Source organism: Melanerpes formicivorus, unplaced genomic scaffold, assembly GCF_026170545.1.
Source record: "Melanerpes formicivorus ecotype bairdi unplaced genomic scaffold, bMelFor1.0.p_v2 SCAF_30, whole genome shotgun sequence".
Classification (NCBI taxonomy): Eukaryota; Metazoa; Chordata; class Aves; order Piciformes; family Picidae; genus Melanerpes; species Melanerpes formicivorus.
Genome location: NW_027142382.1, coordinates 3311747 through 3334057, shown reverse-complemented (window position 1 = coordinate 3334057; position 22311 = coordinate 3311747). Strand labels below are relative to the sequence as shown.

The window sequence follows — 22311 nt, the reverse complement described above, 5'->3', positions numbered from 1 at the left end:
ATGTAGTTATCTTTTCTTACAACCTAGTTAAGAAACAAGTCAGGATGCTATGCTTAAAAGATTTTGTTTAGAAAGAAAAGAGGTAATTCTTTTAGGATTCTACTAGGTTGGTTTTTTTTCAGTTGTGGAAAACCCATGCCTGTAGGACTGGCTAGACTAGCTCAGAACATTGGTTCACATCCTCAGTATTCTGTCTCTGTGGAATGGTAGAATCACAGGATTAACCAGAATGGAAAAGACATTTGAGATCATCAAGTCCAACCTATTACCTAACACCATCTAATCAACTAAACCATGGCACTAAATCTTTTTTTTTAAACACTTCCACCTCCCAATCACTTTCTGTGAAGAACTTCTTTCTAAGATCAAGCCTAAACTTCCCCTGGTTCAGTTTGAGACTGTGTCCTCTCGTTCTGTCACTGGTTACCTGGGAGAAGAGACCAACCCCCACCTGCCTACAGCCTCCTTTCAGATAGTTGTAGAAAGCAGTCAGGTTTCTCCTGAGCCTCCTCTTCTCCAGGCTAAACAACCCCAGCCTCCTCAGCCTCTCCTCATAGGGCTTGTGCTCAAGGTCTCTCCACAGTCTTGTTGCCCTTCTCTGGACATGTTCAAGAGTCTCAATGTCCTTCTTAAATTGAGGGGCCCAGTACTGGACATAGTAGAACACAGAAGATGTGCCCAATGTAAGAGCAGACTAGGTTTGAGACCACCTAATGAACGTGAAGGTACACAAGACCATAGGACCTGATGAGCTCCATCCACAGGTCCCGAGGGAGCTAGCAGATGAAGTTTCAAAGCCACTTTCCATCACATTTAAAAAGACATTGCAATCTGATGAAGTTCCCACTGACTGGAAAAGGGGAAGCATAACCCTCATTACTACAAAGGGACACCCAGGGATCTACAGGCCAGTCAGTCTCACCTCAGTGCCCCGGAAGATAATAGAGCAGATCCCCCTGAAGACTCTGCTAGGGCACATGGAAAACGAGGCGGTGATCAGTGACAACCAGCATTGCTTCACTGATGGCAAATCCTGTGTGACAAATTTGGTGACTTTTTATGACGGAGTTGCAGCATCAGTGGATAAGGAAAGAGCAACTGACAGCATCTTCCTGGACTTGTGCAAAGTGTTCAGTGCTTTCCTGTGCAACATCCTGGTCTCTAAATTCAGAGGACATGGATTTGATGAGTGGACCATTTGGTTAGTAAGGACTTGAACATGAAACAGCATCAGCTAATATTCTGTCTTTAATAACAAAACCTAGTTGCAAGGTGTAGGATGTGATAGGGAGCACGGCACCATATAGTTCCCTTTCATAATACATTATTTATCTCTGACATAAGATGTTTACTGGCTAAGCAAACTGCTAGGATCACAGACATATCTGGGTTAAAACTAAAAGGTAGTTAAATGAGGATGCTAGAATACATAGTGTGGTCACAGAGTGCCCTCTCCAGGGCAGGATGTTCATTAATAAGAGACTATTGTGGAACAACAATGATGCAAGTATGAATACCAGCTTGTTTCTTTGAAACAACTGCTTTCAGAAAGAATTTTTTAGTAGGCATTTGTCTTTAAGGTGTTTAACTACTACAAAGCCAAATGCAGTGACATTGAAAAGTAGAGTGCAATCCTGCCACAAAACTTCAGTAGATGAAAGCCACATTTTATGGCAGTTGCACAGAATTCATTCACCTGAACTTGTACTTCACTTCTACAACCCTTCCCCCACCCTTGAAGCTTCTTTTTTCTAGTGGTTCTAAGAAGAAACTTTGTCACCTTTCTTTGCTTTTTAGAAAGTCATCTTTGCAGAAGAGCATTCTTGTACTAAACATGTCAGTTTCCTATATTCTGCCATGGATTCTTCTATATGTACTTTTGCTGGCACCAGAAGTACATATAGAACAGGATATAGCCTCAATTACTTTTAATAAGAAATGCTTCTGAAATTTATATTGGGCACAAGCACAGGCAATGGCTACATTATTTCCATACACAATTTGGGAAGCTGGCCTGGTTAACACACTTTATATTTAAAACATGATGGATTGCTCTCACTTTGTATTCTTGAAAGAATTCCACTAAAAAGAATTTTTTACTTTATAGTTTGTGGCCTTCTTTAGGACTTGAGAAGGGCAATGAGGCTGGTGACAGGCCTGGAGCATAAGCCCCATGAGGAGAGGCTGAGGGAGCTGGGATTGTTTAGCCTGGAGAAGAGGAGGCTCAGGGGAGACCTTATTGCTGTCTACAACTACCTGAAGGGTGGTTATAGCCAGGAGAGGGTTGGTCTCTTCTCCCAGGCAACCAGCACCAGAACAAGAGGACACAGTCTCAAGCTGTGCCAGGGGATGTTTAGGCTTGAGGTGAGGAGAAAGCTCTTCACAGTGGGAGTTGTTAGCTGTTGGAATGTGCTGCCCAGGGAGGTGGTGGAGTCACCATTAAATATGTTAGAATTAAATATGTTAGACCTCTTCTGGTGTTTCCCTTGCCTGAGGTCTGTGGTGACAGGTTGGACTTGATGATCTTTGAGGTCTCTTCCAACCTTGGTGATACTGTGATAACTGTTATCATAAGCAAGGTCAAGATAGATTGTCACTGAGATGTCATCATAGCGAGCTTTGCCAAGTTCCTTGAATTCTCTTTTTTTAATGTGCTTTGTCATTATTTTTAAGGACAAAGTTTTAAAGATCATCCATTCTGCAAACACTTCCATGCTCAGAATGTCAGCATTTGAGGTGGCTTCAACCAATTTGGTCTTGAATAAATACTTTTTTTCCTTTCTTTTTCTTTCTTATTTTTGTTGGGTTTTTTTTCTTACTTTTTCTCCTTCTCTACCACACCCCCCCCTTATTTTTCTCACCCCACCCATTTATTCAAGGGATCATCGAGTGGTTTAATTATTTTGTCTACTGCCCTCATTTGCCACTAGCCAACTCTTACAACTTATATCATCTGTAGTATATGCATTTGCCATAGAGGGACAAAGGTTGCTTCCCATTCACTTGCCCATTTCCTTGACATGCTGCTTTGTCCTGAAGTTTAGCCATAGAGAAAACATTCCATGCCAGGGAAAGCCCAGCAGGTGAGAGAGTGACTCATATGAGAGAAGAAAGTTAAATAACCAGAGTCCCTTGTGCTGGAACGAGTCCAGAGAAGAGCAACAAAGTTGGTGAGGGGTTTGGAACACAAGCCCTATGAGGAAAGACTGAGGGAGCTGGGGTTGCTTAGCCTGGAGAAGAGGAGACTCAGGGGAGACCTTATTGCTCTCTACAACTACCTGAAGGGAGGTTGTAGACAGGCTGATGATGGTCTCTTCTCCCAGGCACCCAGTACCAGAACAAGAGGACACAGTCTCAGGCTGCACCAGGGGAGGTTCAGGTTGGATGTTAGGAAGAATTTCTATACAGAAAGAGTGACTGCCCATTGGAATGGGCTGTCCGGGGAGGTGGTGGAGTCGCCGTCATTGAAGGTGTTCAGGAGGAGACTTGATGGGGTGCTTGGTGCCATGGGTTAGCTGTTTGGGTGGATTGGATTGGTTGATGGGTTGGACACGATGATCTTGAAGGTCTCTTCCAACCTGGTTTGGTTTATTCTAATAAAGGTTTATTCTAATAAAGAGAATGTTCTTAAAATGCACACATACTGGACTCAAAATTTTTCTGTGTTTGACTTGATTGTTTTCATGCTTGATAGCTACACTTTGTAGTTTCTATGCTACTCTTTGCCTTAAAGGGATGTGTAATGTGTTTTTAAAAACATGCTTTAATAAATGAGTTTATCTTTGCTAGCTGGAATATTAAGTTGGAAAAATGTAATAAACTTGATTAGTTTGGGAAGTCAATGGAAGCTTGCCCATTTGAATCTCTAATCCTAATTAATTAGATTGTGATTGGATTAATATTTGCAGTGCAGTAGCGTTTAAGAAGTGCTGGTTTCTTCAAAGAGAGTTAGCATGAATAGCTAACTCCCAAGTGCTTTAGGGGGTTTATCAGCTTGTTTCTAGAAATGTATTACAGTTCCAAGAGTACTAAAACAATAGTGAACATCAAAAAAATACAGGGTTCTTTTTGTTGTTCTCGTTGGGTTGGGGTTTTTTGGGTTGGTTGGTTTTCTTTCTTTCTTTTCTTTCATTCATGTCTTTGTTTGCTTTCTTTCTTTTCTTTGTTTCTTTCCCTTCTCTCTCTCTCTCCCTCTCTCCCTCCCCCTTTCTCTCCTTCTCTCTCTCCCTCCCCCTTTCTCTCCTTCTCTCTCTCCCTCCCCCTTTCTCTCCTTCTCTCTCTCCCTCCCTCTTTCTCTCCTTCTCTCTCTCCCTCCCTCTTTCTCTCCTTCTCTCTCTCCCTCCCTCTTTCTCTCCTCTCTCTCCCTCCCTCTTTCTCCCTCCCTCTTTCTCTCCTTCTCTCTCTCCCTCCCTCTTTCTCCCTCCCTCTCTCCCTCCCTCTCTCCCTTCCTCCCTCTCTCCCTTCCTCCCTCTCTCCCTTCCTCCCTCTCTCCCTCCCTCCCTCTCTCCCTCCCTCCCTCTCTCCCACCCTCCCTCTCTCCCACCCTCCCTCTCTCCCTCCTTCTCTCTCTCCCTCCTTCTCTCTCTCCCTCCTTCTCTCTCTCTCTCCCTCCTTCTCTCTCTCTCCCTCCTTCTCTCCCTCTCTCCCTCCTTCTCTCCCTCTCTCCCTCCTTCTCTCCCTCTCTCCCTCCTTCTCTCTCTCTCTCCCTCCTTCTCTCTCCCTCCTTCTCTCTCTCTCTCCCTCCTTCTCTCTCTCCCTCCTTCTCTCTCTCTCTCCCTCCTTCTCTCCCTCTCTCCCTCCTTCTCTCCCTCTCTCCCTCCTTCTCTCCCTCTCTCCCTCCTTCTCTCTCTCTCTCCCTCCTTCTCTCTCCCTCCTTCTCTCTCCCTCCTTCTCTCTCTCCCTCCTTCTCTCCCTCTCTCCCTCCTTCTCTCCCTCTCTCCCTCCTTCTCTCCCTCTCTCCCTCCTTCTCTCCCTCTCTCCCTCCTTCTCTCTCTCCCTCCCTCTCTCCCTCCTTCCCTCCCTTCACTCAGAATCCCTAATCAAAGCTGGTTTTGTCAATGGAATGTTTTGGCTGCAGTAAACCTTACATTTCAGCTCATTTTTTTGTGGTTAATCAGGTTGCTGGTTTAGAATAGAAAATGTATGCTGCTGTAAATAATGGTAAATATGAGCCTGTTCTGAGTGTAAGAATAAAGTTCTGAATTAAAACAAAGCCACATCAAACAGAAAATCAACCTGAACAGGGAAACCTGCACACAATCCATAGTTTAGAAATTAAATGTGGCTGAGATAATTTGCTGTTTCTTAAAACCAGACAGATTGAAACAACTGCAAAACACCTTAGGAAGCAAGTCCAGGAGAATTCAACAAAGGTATTTCTGCACAGATAGATGCAGCTAAATGAAGTGTTATAATATTGGGGTAGTTTGTGTGTTCAGGAAGGACTGTCAGAATGGACAGAGAAAATAAGGAGGGCTGGGAGGATGAGGTTGCTCCTCTGGCAATGATAGCTGAGAAACACAGCTGCTGTCCTGTTTCACTGCCTTGCTGAAGAGAACCTAGCTCTGTGAATAGGTTGTGGGTGGCTACTCTTAATAGCCTGAGCCCTGTGAGACCCTGGAGGAAGCTTGACATTGTGTAAGATTGCATTATTGTCATTCCCTGATTGTCTCTCTCTGCAGTTAGAACATTCAGTAAAGATAATAAGTCCAGTTGCTACTCGTAGTGGCCCACAAGCTACTACTTGAAGAACCTCTGCTGTTGTGAGAGGCAGAAGTGATCTTGGAAAAATACAGAAACTGTGCAGAATAGCCTAGATTTTCTTTGACTAAATTCCTTTGCAAATTAACTTTGTGCCATCAAAATTAGGTTCTAAATCTTTGGTAGAAGCGCTAGGTAGCAACCTGGTGTTGAGGCTTGGGACCCATTTTCCATTTAAAGTAGAAATTTGGCTTTTGGGGGGAAAAAAAACCAAAAAACACCTCTTCAACAATTTTTGCTCTGTTACATATGTCATGACTTTATTTCCCCCCCCCCCCCCCCCAGAACTTTCAAGGTAATTGATAGATTTATGCATTTAAATTTGGGGTTTTTTGGGGTACTGAATGACATAGTTAAAATTCACTGAAAACCTATCCTGAGGTTTCCTTTGAAGAAAGTAGATCACAGTCTCAACCAGGTTTTAATTCATACAAAAGGAAATCTTAAGTTAGTGTGTTGCCAGACAAAAGCTCAGGAAGATTCAATAAGAATGACACATTTCTTGCGGAAACCAGTTTTGACTTCTTCATCATCAGAAATAGAAATTCAGGAAGATAAAATTCCTGTCTTGACTTGGAGTGCTCAAGTTTTAATACACTCCACTTCATTTTGAGTCATAGCCTTGAATTTCTATTAACTTGGTTATCACAGTTTGAGGAATTTCAGTTGCTTTTTGGACTGCACAGGGAGCTTCAGTTTTTTCTACTTTAGATTTTTCTTCATAGGTTTACTTCTGACTCTTCCATATTTCCTGTTTCTGTGTAGGCTTCTTTGGTCACTGTTGTTGTTCTTAAAGTCACAAATTTTAAGTTGTGGCTGACAAGTTTTCTTATGCTCTGCCTATGTTCAGTGGAGAGAGGGCTGGACTTGACAGGGTGGACAGATGGGCACAGTCCAACAGGATGGCATTTAACAAGTCCAAGTGCCAGGTGCTGCACATTGGCCACAACAACCCCATGCAGTGCTACAGGCTGGGGTTGAAGTGGATGAAGAGCAGCCAGGCAGAAAGAGACCTGGGAGTAATGGTTGAGAGTAGGCTGAACATGAGCCAGCAGTGTGCCCAGGTGGCCAAGAAGGCCAATGGCATCCTGGCCTGCATCAGGAATAGTGTGGCCAGCAGGAGCAGGGAAGTCATTGTACCCCTGTACTCAGCTCTGGTTAGGCCACACCTTGAGTACTGTGTCCAGTTCTGGGCCCCTCAGTTTAGGAAAGATGTTTTGATGCTGGAGCGTGTCCAGAGAAGGGCAGCAAGGCTGGAGAGAGGTCTCAAGCACAAGCCACATGAGGAGAGGCTGAGGGAGCTGGGGTTGTTAGCCTGGTGAAGAGGAGGCTCAGGGCAGACCTTACTGCTCTCTACAACTACCTGAAAGGAGGCTGAAGCCAGGTGGGAGTTGGTCTTTTCTCCCAGGCAACCAGCACCAGAACAAGAGGACACAGTCTCAAGCTGTGCCAGGGGAAGTTCAGGCTTAAGGTGAGGAGAAAGTTCTTCACAAAAAGAGTTATTTGCCATTGGAATGTGCTGCCCAGGGAGGTGGTGGAGTCACTGTCTCTGGAGGTGTTCAAAAAACGATTGGACATAGCACTTGAAGACATGGTTTAGTTGTCATGAGGTGTCATGAGGTGTTAGGTAATAGGTTGGACTTGATGATGTCTGAGGTCTTTTCCAACCTGCCTGATTCTGTGATTCTATGACTTGGTCAATTCTGAACACCTAAATAAGGATAAGGCTTCACATTGAAACTTCCTTTGCACTCATCAGTTTTCATTGTCTATGGGGACAGGCCAGCATTTCTAAGGTCAACCCAACTTACATGTTGGCAAGAAATTCATAGAAGCATAAGAATTTCTGAGATGCCTGTGCATCGTGCAACAGTAATGCCTCTAAATGCTGTGAAAGTAAATTCATGAGCACTAAATACAGCCCTCTGAAAACACTAAATGTGTGGTTCTGAGAGCAGAAGTATATAAAGTAATGAAATACAAATCTGCATAGTTCCAAAGATGTTGTAGGTGGGTGCTGCTGATATTTGAGCTTTCATGGAGTACAGGTTTGGGGTTTGTTATTATCTTGCTTATATAACTGTAGGTATCCCTTCAAATTTCATGTAGAGACCATACACAGCTTCTTGTGATTTACTCTGATTTTGTGTTGTTTGTTTTGCTTTTTCCCTTTATCTTACAAAAAGGAAGTATGGATTTGCTATTAAAATTCTATGCAAAATGATTTTCTGTTTTAATTGAGATGCTTAGAAGCAACTTCTTTTGACATAAATACTGACTACAGATGGAATTACAACCTCTCAGAAGCAGGGGTTTTATGGTTTTGGTTTTCCCTCGGCTAGATTCCTTGAAGGCTAAATATTCTGGTTCTCATCTTGGAGAGGGCTAAAATTTAGCCCAGTCTTATCCCATTAAAGCAGACTTCTTTGCACAGCTGTTTGGACATTATACAAAGATATTCCAGAATCCCTTTATGTTCATATAATTTTCTGTCTTACTGATTTGTGTCTGCAGCAGTCCTGACAGCCCATCCTTTTTTCTGAGTGCATGCTGGAAATCCTGCTCTCTTCTGTATTCTCACAGGAGATGGTGAGCTCTATACTTTTGGAGAACCTGAGAACGGGAAACTGGGATTATTGCCTGAGCAGCTGAAGAACAATAGAGTTCCACAACCTGTACTGGGAATTATGGAAAAGGTCAATAAGGTTGCTTGTGGTGGAGAACACACAGTGGTGCTGACAGGTAAGCAGTTTAACTGGATTTTCTTTTCAGCCCTGTAACTTAGTCAGTAAATTCCATTACTTTATTTACTTCCCACTGAAATGTTAGATGCTGTAGTGAGTCTAACTGGAAGACTGTTGTTCCTCACCGAGGTAGAAATCCATGTAACAGTTAACCTAAAAGCAGGCCAGCGCTGTGCTGCAGGTATCTCTGCTGCAGAATAAACAGCTAATTGTAACAGAAGAACTTACAGGCAGTTGCTGCTTGGTACTGCTGGTCACACCACTTCTATGTCCTTGCTTTATCCTTGCTTTCAGCAGTAAGTTTCCATGTGAATAACCTTTTTATTTGACAGTATAAATGATAAATAGGATTGTTTTGCTTGTAAGAATATCCTACAAGAGGGTCAAAAGACCAAAATGAAGTAACCTTCTGCGGACAATCTGCATAGCATGCTGTGTCTGGTTGGAGACCTGTTCAGTTCTAGTACAGCTCAAGATTCCCAGCATCTGAAGGGATTTAAGCTTATTGATACTATCTTATTTTTCTTTTTGTCTTAACTCAAATAAATAATATATTAAGAAAGACTTTACAGAATTTTGGTGTCTTTCTTACTGGAATTGTAAAAAGCCAACCTCTACTAGTGCAACATGGATTCACAGAGTCATAGAATGCCAGGTTGGAAGGGACCTCAAAGATCATCTAGTCCAACCTTTCAGGGCAAGAATATAGTTTAAATGAGATGGGCCAGCACCCTGTCAAGCTGAGCCTTGAAACTATCTAATATAGGGGAATCCATCACCTCCCTTGGGAGTTTTTTTTCTCTGAGGAACTTGAAAGTGGTAATGATGTAAGGGGCAAAGCTTAGAGGAAAGTTTCTACTCTGTACTAAAATTAAGTGAATATTTATGGGAAGTCTCTTTCCAAGAGGCTGTCTGTTAATAGTGGTGGTGATACACAATCTGCTGGGTGTCTGAACAGATTAAGTGTCTCTTGTCATCATACAGAATTTGCCCGTGACTTTGAGCAGAGTCTTCAGACATGTAAAATGAGTACAGGTGTAGACATTGAACTTACTGTGCAAGATATAAAAATCAGCAAATACAGCTGTAACACCTTAGGTGGCAGGGTTGTGTGTGCATACTCCTTGGCAGACTATACAAGAAGGATGTGGACAGGCTGGAAGGTGTCCAGAAAAGGGCCACAAGAATGATCAGAGGACTGGCAGACCTCTCATGTGAAGGAAGGCTGAGAAAACTGGGTTTGTTGAGCCTTGAGAAGAGAAGGCGTAGGGGACACCTCATAACCATGTGCAAGTACATAAAGGGAGGCTATTATGAGGAGGGAGACTCCCTTTTTGTGAAGCCACATGGTAAAGAACAGGGGTAAGGAGCACAAGTTGCTACTGGAGAGATTCAGACTGTATGTCAGAAAAAAAAATCTTCACCATTTGAACTATTAGACATTGGAATAAACTCCCAAGGGACTGTTTCAAGGCTCAGCTTGACAGGGTGCTGGGCCCTCTCATTTAAACTATATTTTTACCCTGAAAGGTTGGGCTGGATGATCCTTGAAGCCCCTTCCAACCTGGTATTCTATGAATCTATGAAGGCAGTGTATGTTGCTGTATAATTAAATAGTTGTGTGCCAATAGTAAATCAGCTTTTCCAAGAGGTATATGCAAAACATAGCTACGTATTTGTTTCCACAACTCCTGTGGGGCTCTGAGCAACCTGATCTAGTGTGAGGTGTCCCTGCTCATGGCAGGGGGGTTGGAACTGGATGATCCTTGAGGTCCCTTCCAACCTTAACAATTCTATGATTCTATTCTGAACTGTAGTAGTGTAGAAGCAGGAAGGGGAAATTTGGCTTTGCCCACAGATGAACTGGAGCTGTGTATTGAGAAGAGAGAGCTGAGAGGGGATCAGCCAATACCAGAACAAGAGGACACAGTCTCAGGCTGTGCCAGGGGAGGTTTAGGTTGGAGGTTAGGAAGAAGTTCTATACACAGAGAGAGTGATTGCCTATTGGAATGGGCTGCCTGGGGAGGTGGTGGATTCGCCATCAATGGAGGTTTTTCGGGGGAGACTTGACAGGGTGCTTGGTGCCATGGGTTAGTTGTTTAGGTGGACTGGATTGGTTGATGGGTTGGACACGATGATCTTGAAGGTCTCTTCCAACCTGGTTTATTCTATGTAATACCAATGTCTATAAATATCTGAGGGGTGTCAAGTTGAGGGTGATGGTCTCTTTTTGGTGGTGCCCAGTGATAGGAGAAGGAACAGTGGATACAAGCTGGAGCACTGGAGGCTCCACCTCAACAGGAGGAAACATTTCATGGTGAGGATGACAGAGCACTGGAACAGGCTGCCCAGAGGGGTTATGGAGTCTCCTTCTCTGGAGACTTTCCCAAACCTGCCTGGATGTATTCCTGTGCAGCCTGCCCTAGGTGATCCTGCTTCAGCAGGGGGTTTAGACTCTATGATCTCTGGAGGTCACTTCTAACCCCTAATATTCTGTGGTTTAAAACGTATCAGCTTTGGCTCATAGTGAATTCCACAGCTGTGTGATATGCCTGTAATTAATCTCCTCCCAAAATGCAAAAGCTACAGAAACAAGTAGGCTATCTAGGCATCGGTGCTTGCATATGTATTTTGAGAATGCTAAATAGTTCTCTCTTGTCCCCCTGATGGCATGCCTTTAAGGTTATGTAGCCAACGTTTCTGAAATATAAACTGAAAAATCTAACTGAGGGAGATTGTAAGTAAATATGATGTGATTCTATGCTACAAGCCACTGGGGAAGGTGAAGGTGGAAGTGATGTGCTGCAAAAGATTGTGAGTAATGATGAGTCATGCTGCAAGATTCTAGTAGGTTAAAACTCCTTTGGGAGACCTGTGAAGAGGAAATAACAGTAGGAAATCCAGGACATAATGCAAGCATTTGTCTACATTTCAATGACTTTGTCTTTCTTCTTCAACCAACATACAGTCGGTGCCCTGGCAGTATTCTATGTCATAACATAAATTTCTTTACATGAAATCAGATTATCATTATTAGGGGGGGAAAATGCCATAAATTTGGGGGCAGCAAATGTATAAATCATAGCATTATTTTATAGGATATAAAGTGAAGGTTTGCAGAAAGAATTTGATTATCATTATTGATTATATTTTTCACCATAAATCCGAAGCCAACCAATAGATATTTTGTTTTAATGGGATTTTGTGTGATAAAATTTCATTGTAACACATGACTGTTACAAAGATTTATTAGGAAGATGTAGACCTGGGTGACATCATCATTATAATGAAATCTGTACAAGACCTAGAATGAAGAGGCAAAATATAAATGCCCAAAACCAAATAGAGTGAAGAAGAAGACACCACAGTAAGTCAGTGTCTCAGTATCTAAGATTTATTTGCCTTTGGAAATAGTTTTTTCAGCAGAATGCAAATAAATTCAGTCCTGGCTTAGCTGGCAGTTGATGAACAAAGTATTGAATGCCAAAGGGTCCAGCTGAGTCCAGACAAGAGGAAAACAATATCCTCCAACAAAATGCCTTTTCCTAAAAATTAATCATCCTTGTGAGGAAAGATCACAGAGATGTTTTTTTAATGTGATTCAGCTACTGCTAAATAGGCTACAGCTCTGAACTTCTGCCTTGGACAAAAGAGTAGAGAATAATGGAAATACTGTCCCAAGTTAAAGATGCTTTATTAGGAGTGGGTTAACATATAGAAAATTGGGGGGGGGGAGGGGGGGGGGATGGAGAAAAGAGATTTAGATATTGTCATTATTTAGAAAGTGAGTGTGGCATACATGCTTTATAGGGAATGGAATGGAATGGAATGGAATGGAATGGAATGGAATGGAATGGAATGGAATGGAATGGAATAGAATAGAATAGAATAGAATAGAATAGAATAGAATAGAATAGAATAGAATAGAATAGAATAGAATAGAATAATAAACCAGGTTGGAAGAGACCTTCAAGATTATCGTGTCCAACCCATCAACCAATCCAACCCACCTAAACAACTAACCCATGGCACCAAGCACCCCATCAAGTCTCCTCCTGAACACCTCCAATGATGGTGACTCCATCACCTCCTCGGGCAGCTTGAGATTAAGTGACATGACCACAAATTGAGAATTCTAATGAAGGAATGTATCTTTAAAGAGGAGCAGATACATCTCTACCCCTTTTAAGTTAATTTTCCTGCATTAAGAAAGTAGTACAATTTAGAAGAGATTCTGAATTTCATGTACCATCATCTGTGAAAATGGATGCTGCTTGCCTTGAGTATCACAGTATGTACTGATGTGGTTTTCCCCTTATCAGGGTCTTGCCAGCTTTTTAGGATTTACCATTTCAGTCTGAAAAATAAAAGAGTGTCTACCTATTGTGTATTTCCATGTCTCATGTCTCTCATTTAGCATAGGGACAGGATATAGGAGAAAATGTCGTATGGAGAAACTGTTAAACATCTTGGCTTGCTTCTTGTCATCAGTTCTACTTAGGGTTTATTGAATTAGAAGAAAGTATAATCCAGTTATCTTACTGAGTATGAAGCAAGTTTCTTCCTGACTCTCATACATAATTAGGCTATTACAAAGCACTTTGTGGTTCTCTTTTATGGCTGTCTTATCTATTCTATTGGCAATTTTGTATGGCCAGAACTGTTGTTACCCAGGTTATTAAATCAAACTGCTGTTTGCAATCTCTCCAGCAAGTACCAGAGCAAATGATAAAAAGTATATATTAAAGAATTCATATTTTTAGGGGGCTCTGAAACTCCAAAATTGAAAACTTAATTTTTCCCCAGAAAACAAAAAGTGAAACACTTGGGAAAAGCCTTTTTTTAAGATAGAAAGTTCTAGAAACGCTGAATGTTATAGAAGTGTTGAATTGTGAGCCATCATCTTTACAGGTCTTAGTATTACTTCTGCCTGTAATATTTGCAGTGGTTATAGAGAGTAAACAGAACCAGAGTTTAAAATTCTGTCATGCAAAAACTTTCTCTTACTGTAGCAGCACAAATCTGTTCATTTAATGACAGTCTATCAGCCAGTTCAAGAAGATCATATCCTCATCACAGATGATGTCTCTCAGAAACTAAATGAAACGCATCTATCATAGTATCAGTCAGGGTTGGAAGGGACCACAAGGATCATCTAGTTCCAACCCCCCTGCCACGGGCAGGGACACCCCACATCTAGTACCCTTAGTGCTTGCAAGTCCTTCCTGCAGAAACTAAAAGCTGTTGGTATCCTCACTTTCAAAAGAGATATGAGAGCAGCAGTCTCAATAAAGCTTTCTGAAAAGGTAGAATAATAATAATTTGTGAACCTAGGAGATGGAGAAGAGAAAATACCCTGTGATTGGGAGTGGCCTTACTATCTCACATATTTTTTCAGGATGATGGCAAATCCTCTAGGAATAATCCTGTCTATGAAAGGGTATATTAGCTCCTTTTTTCCTCTGAAAGGCGGGAAAGCAAAGATATCTCTTCAAAGGAAAAAGTGAAGCAGTCCTTCAAGAGCAGGTCGTTTGACAGAACAATACAGCACATTAGTGTGTTAGTGTGTAAAAGGTTGGGGTTTTCATCTTCTGTCTCAAGGTATTTTAAAGAGAATAGAAATTCAAGGTACCCCTTTGAAAGAGGATGAGAAAGATGAAAAAGCTCAACTTTTCATGCCAGAACTGACTGTTCAAACCACATAGGATTATTTAGATTTTTTCACATAATTCTAAAGTTTGTATACTCTTTATACTGAATTCCCCAAATCTGATTACCAGCTCTGGCAAAACTCAATAGAGTGTTGACAGCTGATTTTGTTTTTTTTTACAGCAACATTTTTCAGCTGTTTAAAAATAAACCTCTTGTAAGAGTGTAGCCTATGGGCATAATAGTAGGAGTAATAATAACAATAATAATATTCAAGGAAGTGAATCTATGTGGAGAAATACAAGCTTTCCTGGCTGTTTCTGGTTTGCTTCTGTGGATTTTTTACTTTCTCTATAGCCTTAAAAACATAGCAAGGAATGCACAAATCTTTAAAATGCTCTTGTAGCTCACTCAGTTCTTTCAGCAAATAGCATGTATTAAAAAATCCCTGAATCACAAAATGTTAGGGCTTGGAAGGGACCTCCATAGAGCATCAAGTCCAACCCCCCTGCCAAAACAGGATCACCTAGAGCAGGCCTGAGAGGAACTCATCCAGGTGGGTTTGGAAAGTCTCCAGAGAAGGAGACTCCATAACCTTTCTGGGCAGCTTGGTCCAGTGCTCCATCACCCTCACCATAAAGAAGTATCTCCTCATGTAGAATAGAATAGAATAGAATAGAATAGAATAGAATAGAATAGAATAGAATAGAATAGAATAGAATAGAATAGAATAGACCAGACCAGACCAGGCTGGAAAAGACCTTTGATATCATCGAGTCCAACCTGTTATTGAGGTGGAACCTCCTGTGTTCCAGCTTGTACCTGTTGTTCCTTGTCTTATCACTGGGCATCACCAAAAAGAGACCAACACCTTCATCTTGACACCCACCACTCAGATATTGATAAGACCCCCCTCTCAGCCTTCTCAAGACAAAACAGCCCCAGTTATCTCAGTCTTTCTTTATAAGAGAGATATTAAAGTCCCCCAGTCATTCTCCTAGCTCTCCACCTGTGCTCTCTCCTCCAGATCCCTATCTCTCTTGGGCTGTGGAGCCCAAAACTGGATACTGTATTCCTGGTAGTTTCACCAGGGTGGGGCAGAGCTGGAGGAAAACCTCCCTAGACTGGAAAGCTGTATGGATTTTTGCCTAGCACTGTTTTATTTATTATTACAATGATCATGGAGGTTAAAGAACTGTTATGTACCTCAGAAGATACCTGCAATGGTGGAAGATAGCTACAGGTAAATGTCCCTGTTCCTCCTAAAAATACAATGTAGGAAGTAAGGAGAAGCAGTCCAGCATTCCAATGCTAGAGGTCACTTAGAACAGTGAAGCCATTGGCTTCTGTCCAAGCTTTTCTGTGCAAACATTTCTCTTCCTCCTCCAAGGGCTCTTCTTGTGGGCTGCTCCCATGGAGGCAACATTTCCTTCCTTGAAGCAAAGACAGGACTTGTGTTTTGTTTCTTCTGAGTGCTCTGGAAGCAGTGTGGCTTCCCTCATGCTCACATAACTTGCATCAGGCAAAACTCCCCAAAACCTGGCTTTGAGAGCCATGTGGACAGCAGAGACAGTGCAAGTAGGGACTGAAGAGAAATAATGGGAGAATAAGATCTGCCCTTTTGATAGCATTTTTTTTGGTCTCATCCAGACATATCCTTACTGGGACAAAGAGCATTAAGACTTAGTGACAGTGGGGCTGTATCCCCTTTTGGATTCATGCTGTGGACAAAATAATTTACAAATTCAAGTTCAGAATCACAAAATTCACCTCTGCCTTTTTACCACAAAGTCTGTGTAATAGCTTTGTCACAGACTTCTCTTTCATTGTGCTTATAAAGACAGATTGGAGGAACTAACTCATTTCTGCTAAATGAGATGATTGCTGAGGTCTGGCCTCACTTCTGCACCAGGACCATGAATCATTGAAGAGAGGTGCAAGATTTTTTGTCTTCCTGTGGCTTGATAATTGACTAATAAGCAGAATTTAGGCGCCCATGGTCTATAGGGACACTAGAAGAAATCATTCTTCCTATAAAGACACTTTAACCTAGTTCTGGATTGCCCTGTTCTCCTCACTGCTAGTAGAAACAGAGGAGAGAAAAAAATTTAATGTACTTTTAAAGTTAACATGTCCCTCTAAACACAATGGAAAAGGAATTACATATTTTAGCTAGGATTCAAGATAATGTGAGCACACACCTTGAAAATTACAAGGTCTGCCAGTATAAAAAAAAAATAATGTTATGATAAATGTAGTATCATAGAATCATAGATTTGTCAGGGTTAGAAGGAACCTCAAGGATCATCCAGTTCCAACCTCCTTGCCATGGGCAGGGACACTTTGTGCTAGATCAGGATGCCCAGAGCCCCATCCAGCCTGGCCTTAAAAACTTCCAGGGATGAGGCTCGACCACCTCTTTGGGCAACCTGTTCCAGTGCCTCACCACCCATGTGGTGAAGAACTTCTTCCTAACATCTAATCTAAATCTACCCTCCTCTAGCTTGGATCCATTCCCCCTAGTCTTATCACTACCCAACGTGCTAAAAAGTCCCTCCCCAGCTTTCTTGTAGGTCCCCTTAAGATACTGGAAAGCCACAATAAGGCCTCCCTGGAATTTCCTCCTCTCCAAACTGAGCAACCTTAACTCTCTCAGCCTGCCCCCATAGGAGAGGTGCTCCAGTCCTCTGATCATCCTTGTGGCCCTTCTCTGGACATGTTCCAGTATGTCTGAATCTTCCCTGTAATAGGACACTCCAGGTAGGGGTAGTCCAGGTGGGATCTCATGAGAGCGGTGTAAAGGGGGAGGACCACCCTGAGAAAGCAATTTACTACAATGAAGATGAGACTGTGGTTAGCTTAGCTCTTGTCTTTCAGATGCAGTTTCTTGATTTTTTTTGATGCAGATAGTCTCAATGTTACAGAAAATGCCTTCTTGTTTCATTTTGTAAAGATCCTGAGGTGTTCCTTTCTTGCACGGAAATTTGCAGCAGAGGGAGCTTTACTATTATGTGTAGTAGAAACCCAGCTTTACTCAATGTTTTTCATCTACAATCTGAAAAACTGTGAGACCATTTGAGGGTTTTTTATGGTATGACTTCATGACATAAATGGAACAGTTTAACAGAGCTAAAAAAGAAAGACTATTTCCATGCATAGTGTTGCAGTATTTCATCATGGTTTCTTTGAAATCAGAAAGTTCAGTGTGCAGTGGTAGTAATATGGAATCTGATCTGTTCTCTGCTTTCTCCTTCCCTGACAGTAGCAAAGGATTCATTTGAGGGAATAGTAACATAATTTGGTTTAAATGTTTCTCCAGTTTGTGGCTGCTCTGAGGATTTGGTTGCACAGTATGAAGTGCTTTTGTGGCACTTTGCTGTTCCAGTGGCCTTGTTTCGTTGACACAAAGAAGTCTTCAAAGAGCAAGGATTCTCTGTCGACTATCATTCCACACATTCTTCTGCTGCTTTAGAAGGTTATTAATATTTGATTTGATGGAATCTGTGCAGCAGGAGCAGGCCTGCTGTGCTCCATGTTTGTAACAATGATGTAATAATATACTGATCCCAAATCTCAGTTCTTTCTGCTAGATGGAGAATATTATTTTGTCCTTCCCAGTCTTTCCCAGGGTTTCATAACAATTTTGAAGTACTTCAGGTATTATTTCTCTAACTTGCCCTTTGCTGTTTATATGCAGAAGAAAAAGGGGCAGACTATAAAATTCTAGGAAAGCTCCTCCCATTTCCCCAAAACCCTTAATCTTTGATTTTCTCTTTTCAAGTATGACCTCACCAAGTTTTCCAAGCTTTACGGTCTTCCCCTTTTGTGACGGACTGCCAGGGATGGACACACCAAGAATCTTTATTGCTTTGGAGAAGCTCTTACTCTTTTTCCTGGCACAGACAGTCCATTAAATGGACAAAGTAGAAATGTGGAAAGATGATTATTCTGTCACAAGATAACACAATTGTAGTGTTTTCTGTATTGAATGCAGGCCTGATTGGATAGCTGAATGGAATACTAAAATCTGTGCTGTTGTTCTTACAGTCTCTTCTGACACACAAATTAGTATTGGCTTAAAGAGGTCTAGTCTGTTAATGAGGGTCATGTACATGCAGGAAACCAGGAATTAAGATGTACGTGGAAGTGCATCTCTATGTAAACATTGTGGTCGTGAGTTAGTCACAGATTATAAACACCCATATGTTTTTTTATTAGCTGATACTTTGTGTACATGGGAGCTGTGGATTATTATGCAGTTATGTTAGAAAAATGTCTTGCATATTGAACCATTCAAATTTATTTTCTGTATATGTTCTCATGCATTGAATTAATGCTCTAAACCAAAATGAGCTAATGAATTAATGTTCTGGTATGAATATGAAAGAGTTTTTCCAGTGCCTATAAGAGGAAACTCAATAACTTGGATATTAGGAACAGGTTGGATGTTAGGAACAGATTCTTTATCATGAGGGTAGTGGAACACTGGAACAGGTTGCCCAGGGTGGCAGTTGAGGCTGCCCCTGCTTACTGCAGAGGGGGTTGGACTAGATCACAGAATCACCAAGGTTGGAAGGGACCTCAAAGATCATCAAGTCCAACCTGTCACCACAGACCTCATGACTAAACCATGGCACCAAGTGCCACGTCCAATCCCCTCTTGATCACCTCCAGGGATGGTGACTCCCCACCTCCTTGGGCAGCCCATTCCAATGGCTAACAACTCTCTCAGTGAAGAACTTTCTCCTCACCTCAAGCCTAAACTTCCCCTGGTGCAGCTTGAGACTGTGTCCTCTTGTTCTGGTGCTGGTTGCCTGGGCGAAGAGACCAACCCCCACCTGGCTACAACCACCCTTCAGGTAGTTGTAGGCAGCAATAAGGTCTCCCCTGAGCCTCCTCTTCTCTAGGCTAAACAACCCCTTCCAACCCAGATCATTCTATTATTCTATGGTTCTAGTGCTTAATTTCCTTTTGGTTTTGTTTGGTTGGGTTTTTGTTGTTGTTGCATTTTGTTATTAACTGATAAATGTAATCGGTTAGTTGGGAAATTGAGTAATTGATAAAGCATTGATTCTTTTGATGGTGATGTCATGTGAGTGGCAGTTATTATCTATGAAGCCTACCCCTTGCTAATTTTGTCTGTACATTTTCAGAGACAGATGTCTATACTTTTGGACTTGGACAACATGGGCAGCTGGGACACGGTACTTTTATTTTTGAAACTCCAGTACCAAAGTCTGTGAAACACTTGAGGCGGCATAAAATATGTAACATCACATGTGGAGAAAGCCATACTGCTGTCATAGCAGGTATGTATGTGAACAAAATGGGAAGTGCACTTCCTGTGACTCCTTATTATACTGTAAAAGCTTTCTCTGTAAAATGAGGAGAAGAAGAGAGTGCAGAGTTACCAGCTGTAAGGGTTAATTGAACTAGTAAGAAAGCCAGATTCAGTATTAGGAATTTCTGATTCACAGCCGTGCCATACACAGCTCTGCACTCAGTATCTCTAGTTTGGCTTGTCCAGCAGCACTCTGAGCTGGGTTAGGAATTGGCTGGATGGCCGAGCCCAGAGAGTGGTAGTGAATGGTGTCACATCCAGCTGGCAGCCAGTCAGTAGTGGAGTCCCCCAGGGATCAGTGCTGGGCCCCATCCTCTTTAACATCTTTATTGATGATCTGGATGAGGGCATTGAGTCGATCATCAGTAAATTTGCTGATGACACCAAGCTGGGGGCAGGAGTTGATCTGCTGGAGGGTAGAGAGGCTCTGCAGAGAGACCTCGACAGGCTGGACAGATGGGCAGAGTCCAACTGCATGAGATTGAACACATCCAAGTGCCAGGTTCTGCACATTGGCCACAACAACCCCATGCAGAGCTACAGGCTGGGGTCAGAGTGGCTGGAGAGCAGCCAGGCAGAGAGGGACCTGGGGGTGCTGGTTGATGGTAGGCTGAACATGAGCCTGCAGTGTGCCCAGGTGGCCAGGAGGGCCAATGGCATCCTGGCCTGCATTAAGAACAGTGTGGCCAGCAGGAGCAGGGAGGTCATTCTGCCCCTGTACACTGCACTGGTTAGGTCACACCTCGAGTACTGTGTCCAGTTCTGGGCTCCTCAGTTTAGGAAGGAGGTTGACTTGCTGGAGTATGTCCAGAGAAGGGCAACAAAATTGGTGAGGGGCTTGGAACACAAGCCCTATGAGGAGAGGCTGAGGGAGCTGGGGTTGCTTAGCCTGAAGAGGAGGAGACTCAGGGGTGACCTTATTGCTCTCTACAACTACCTGAAGGGAGGTGGTAGACAGGCAGAGGTTGGTCTCTTCTCCCAGGCAGCCAGCACCAGAACAAGAGGACACAGGGGAGGTCCTGGCTGTGCCAGGGGAGGTTCAGGCTGGAGGTCAGGAGGAAGTTTTACACAGAGAGAGTGATTGCCCATTGGAATGGGCTGCCTGGGGAGGTGGTGGATTTGCCATCCCTGGAGGTGTTCAGGAGGAGACTTGACAGGGTGCTTGGTTGCATGGGTTGGTTGATTAGGTGGTGTTGGATGATAGGTTGGACACGATGATCTTGAAGGTCTCTTCCAACCTGGTCTGGTCTATTCTATTCTATTCTATTCTATTCTAGTTTAATTATAACTTCATAATCATGCCTTGCTAACAAGAATTCTTGTTTAGAGACATTTATTTTCTGTACAATTCTGTACAAACAAAATCTTACTATTTTGTTGTTGGGTTGGGTTTTTTTTCTTGTGCCTCATTTTTTTTTTTTACAAGTTGTCTAGAATAAGATCTTGGGCAGTACTTTGCATGCAAATACATGTTTTGACCATATTGATTTGTTGAAAATTTAAGATGAGAGCGCTGTTGGTGAGCAGTGGAGGGGAAAAGGACCTGGGAGTCCTAATGAATGGAAGGTGGACCGTGAGCTGGGAATGCGCTCTTGTGGCTACGAAGGCCAATGCCATTCTGGGGTGTATTAAAAGGGGTGTGGTAGTAGGTTGAGAGAGGTTCTTCTCCCCCCTCTACTCTGCCCTGATGAGGCTGCATCTGGAATAGTGTCCAGTTCTGGGCCCCTCAGTTCAAGAAGGACCTCGGGGAACTGCTTGAAAGAGTCCAGCACAGAACCACAGAAGTGATTTAGGGAATGGAATATCTTCCTTACAAAGTGGAAGTAGAACATCTCTTAAAAGGAGAGACTGAGGGAGCTGGGGCCTTTAGCATGGAGAAGAGGAGCCTAAGGGGTGACCTCATTAATGTTTATAAATATGTAAAGGGTGAGTGCCAAGAGGATGGAGCCAGGCTCTTCTCAGTGATGCCCAATGACAGGACAAGGGGCAATGGGTGGAAGCTGAGGCATAAGAAGTTGCATGGGAACATGAGGAAAAAACTTTTCACTGTGAGGGTGACAGAACACTGGAATAGGCTGCCCCGGGGGGTTGTGGAGTCTCCCTGTCTGCAGATATTCAAGCCCCACCTGGATGCATTCCTGTGTGATCTGCTCTAGGTGATCTTCCTCTGGCAGGGAGGTTGGACTGGATGATCTTCCGAGGTCCCTTCCAGCTGCTAACATTCTGGGATTCTGTGATAATCATTCAGGTGCTGCTTTTGGAAGAGAAATATTCCTTACTCGCATGGCATGTTACTTTGTGAAGGTTTTGTTCTGGTTTTTTATTGGATCTTTGTTATTAATAACATCTGTTTTTTTTCCACAGAGAACGGCCTCATGTTTACTTTTGGAGACGGACGACATGGCAAGTTGGGCCTTGGAGAAGAGCATTTTGCAAATCAGTTTGATCCCACTCTGTGTTATAATTTCTTGAGGTTCACAGTCCTTTTGGTAAAGCTTTTGTTCATGCTTCTCAGACATCATAATATTTATCTTTTTATGCAACACATGATTAATGAGAGTGGAAATCTCCTTATTGAATTATTTCATTTTATAACATTTAATTAGACAACCTAAATTTAAAGAAAAAGGAAATTGTATTTACTTACCACACTGTTAATTTGGTTTAGAATCTGTTTGGCTTGAACTACACACATAGGCTACTTTTGTAGGGTCTTATTTAGTTGTTTTGGTCTATAGACATGTGGCAGCCTATAAAAAGGAATATTTGTTGGTATCAGAGGGAAGATAGTAGTGTGTTCTGAAAACACCAGAGTGT

The 22311-nt window shown here is 42.5% G+C and overlaps 1 protein-coding gene across 5 annotated transcripts in view; it reads left to right on the top strand.

The window, feature by feature from the left end:
- Positions 1-22311, top strand: part of RPGR (retinitis pigmentosa GTPase regulator) — a 52453-nt gene that overhangs the window by 19421 nt on the left and 10721 nt on the right. For all 5 annotated transcript variants that reach the window (XM_068155080.1, XM_068155079.1, XM_068155077.1 and 2 more), the window contains 3 exons: positions 8344-8502; positions 19307-19462; positions 21859-21983. In XM_068155080.1, the coding sequence (XP_068011181.1) occupies positions 8344-8502; positions 19307-19462; positions 21859-21983 (440 nt within the window). The remainder of the gene's footprint in view (positions 1-8343; positions 8503-19306; positions 19463-21858; positions 21984-22311) is intronic.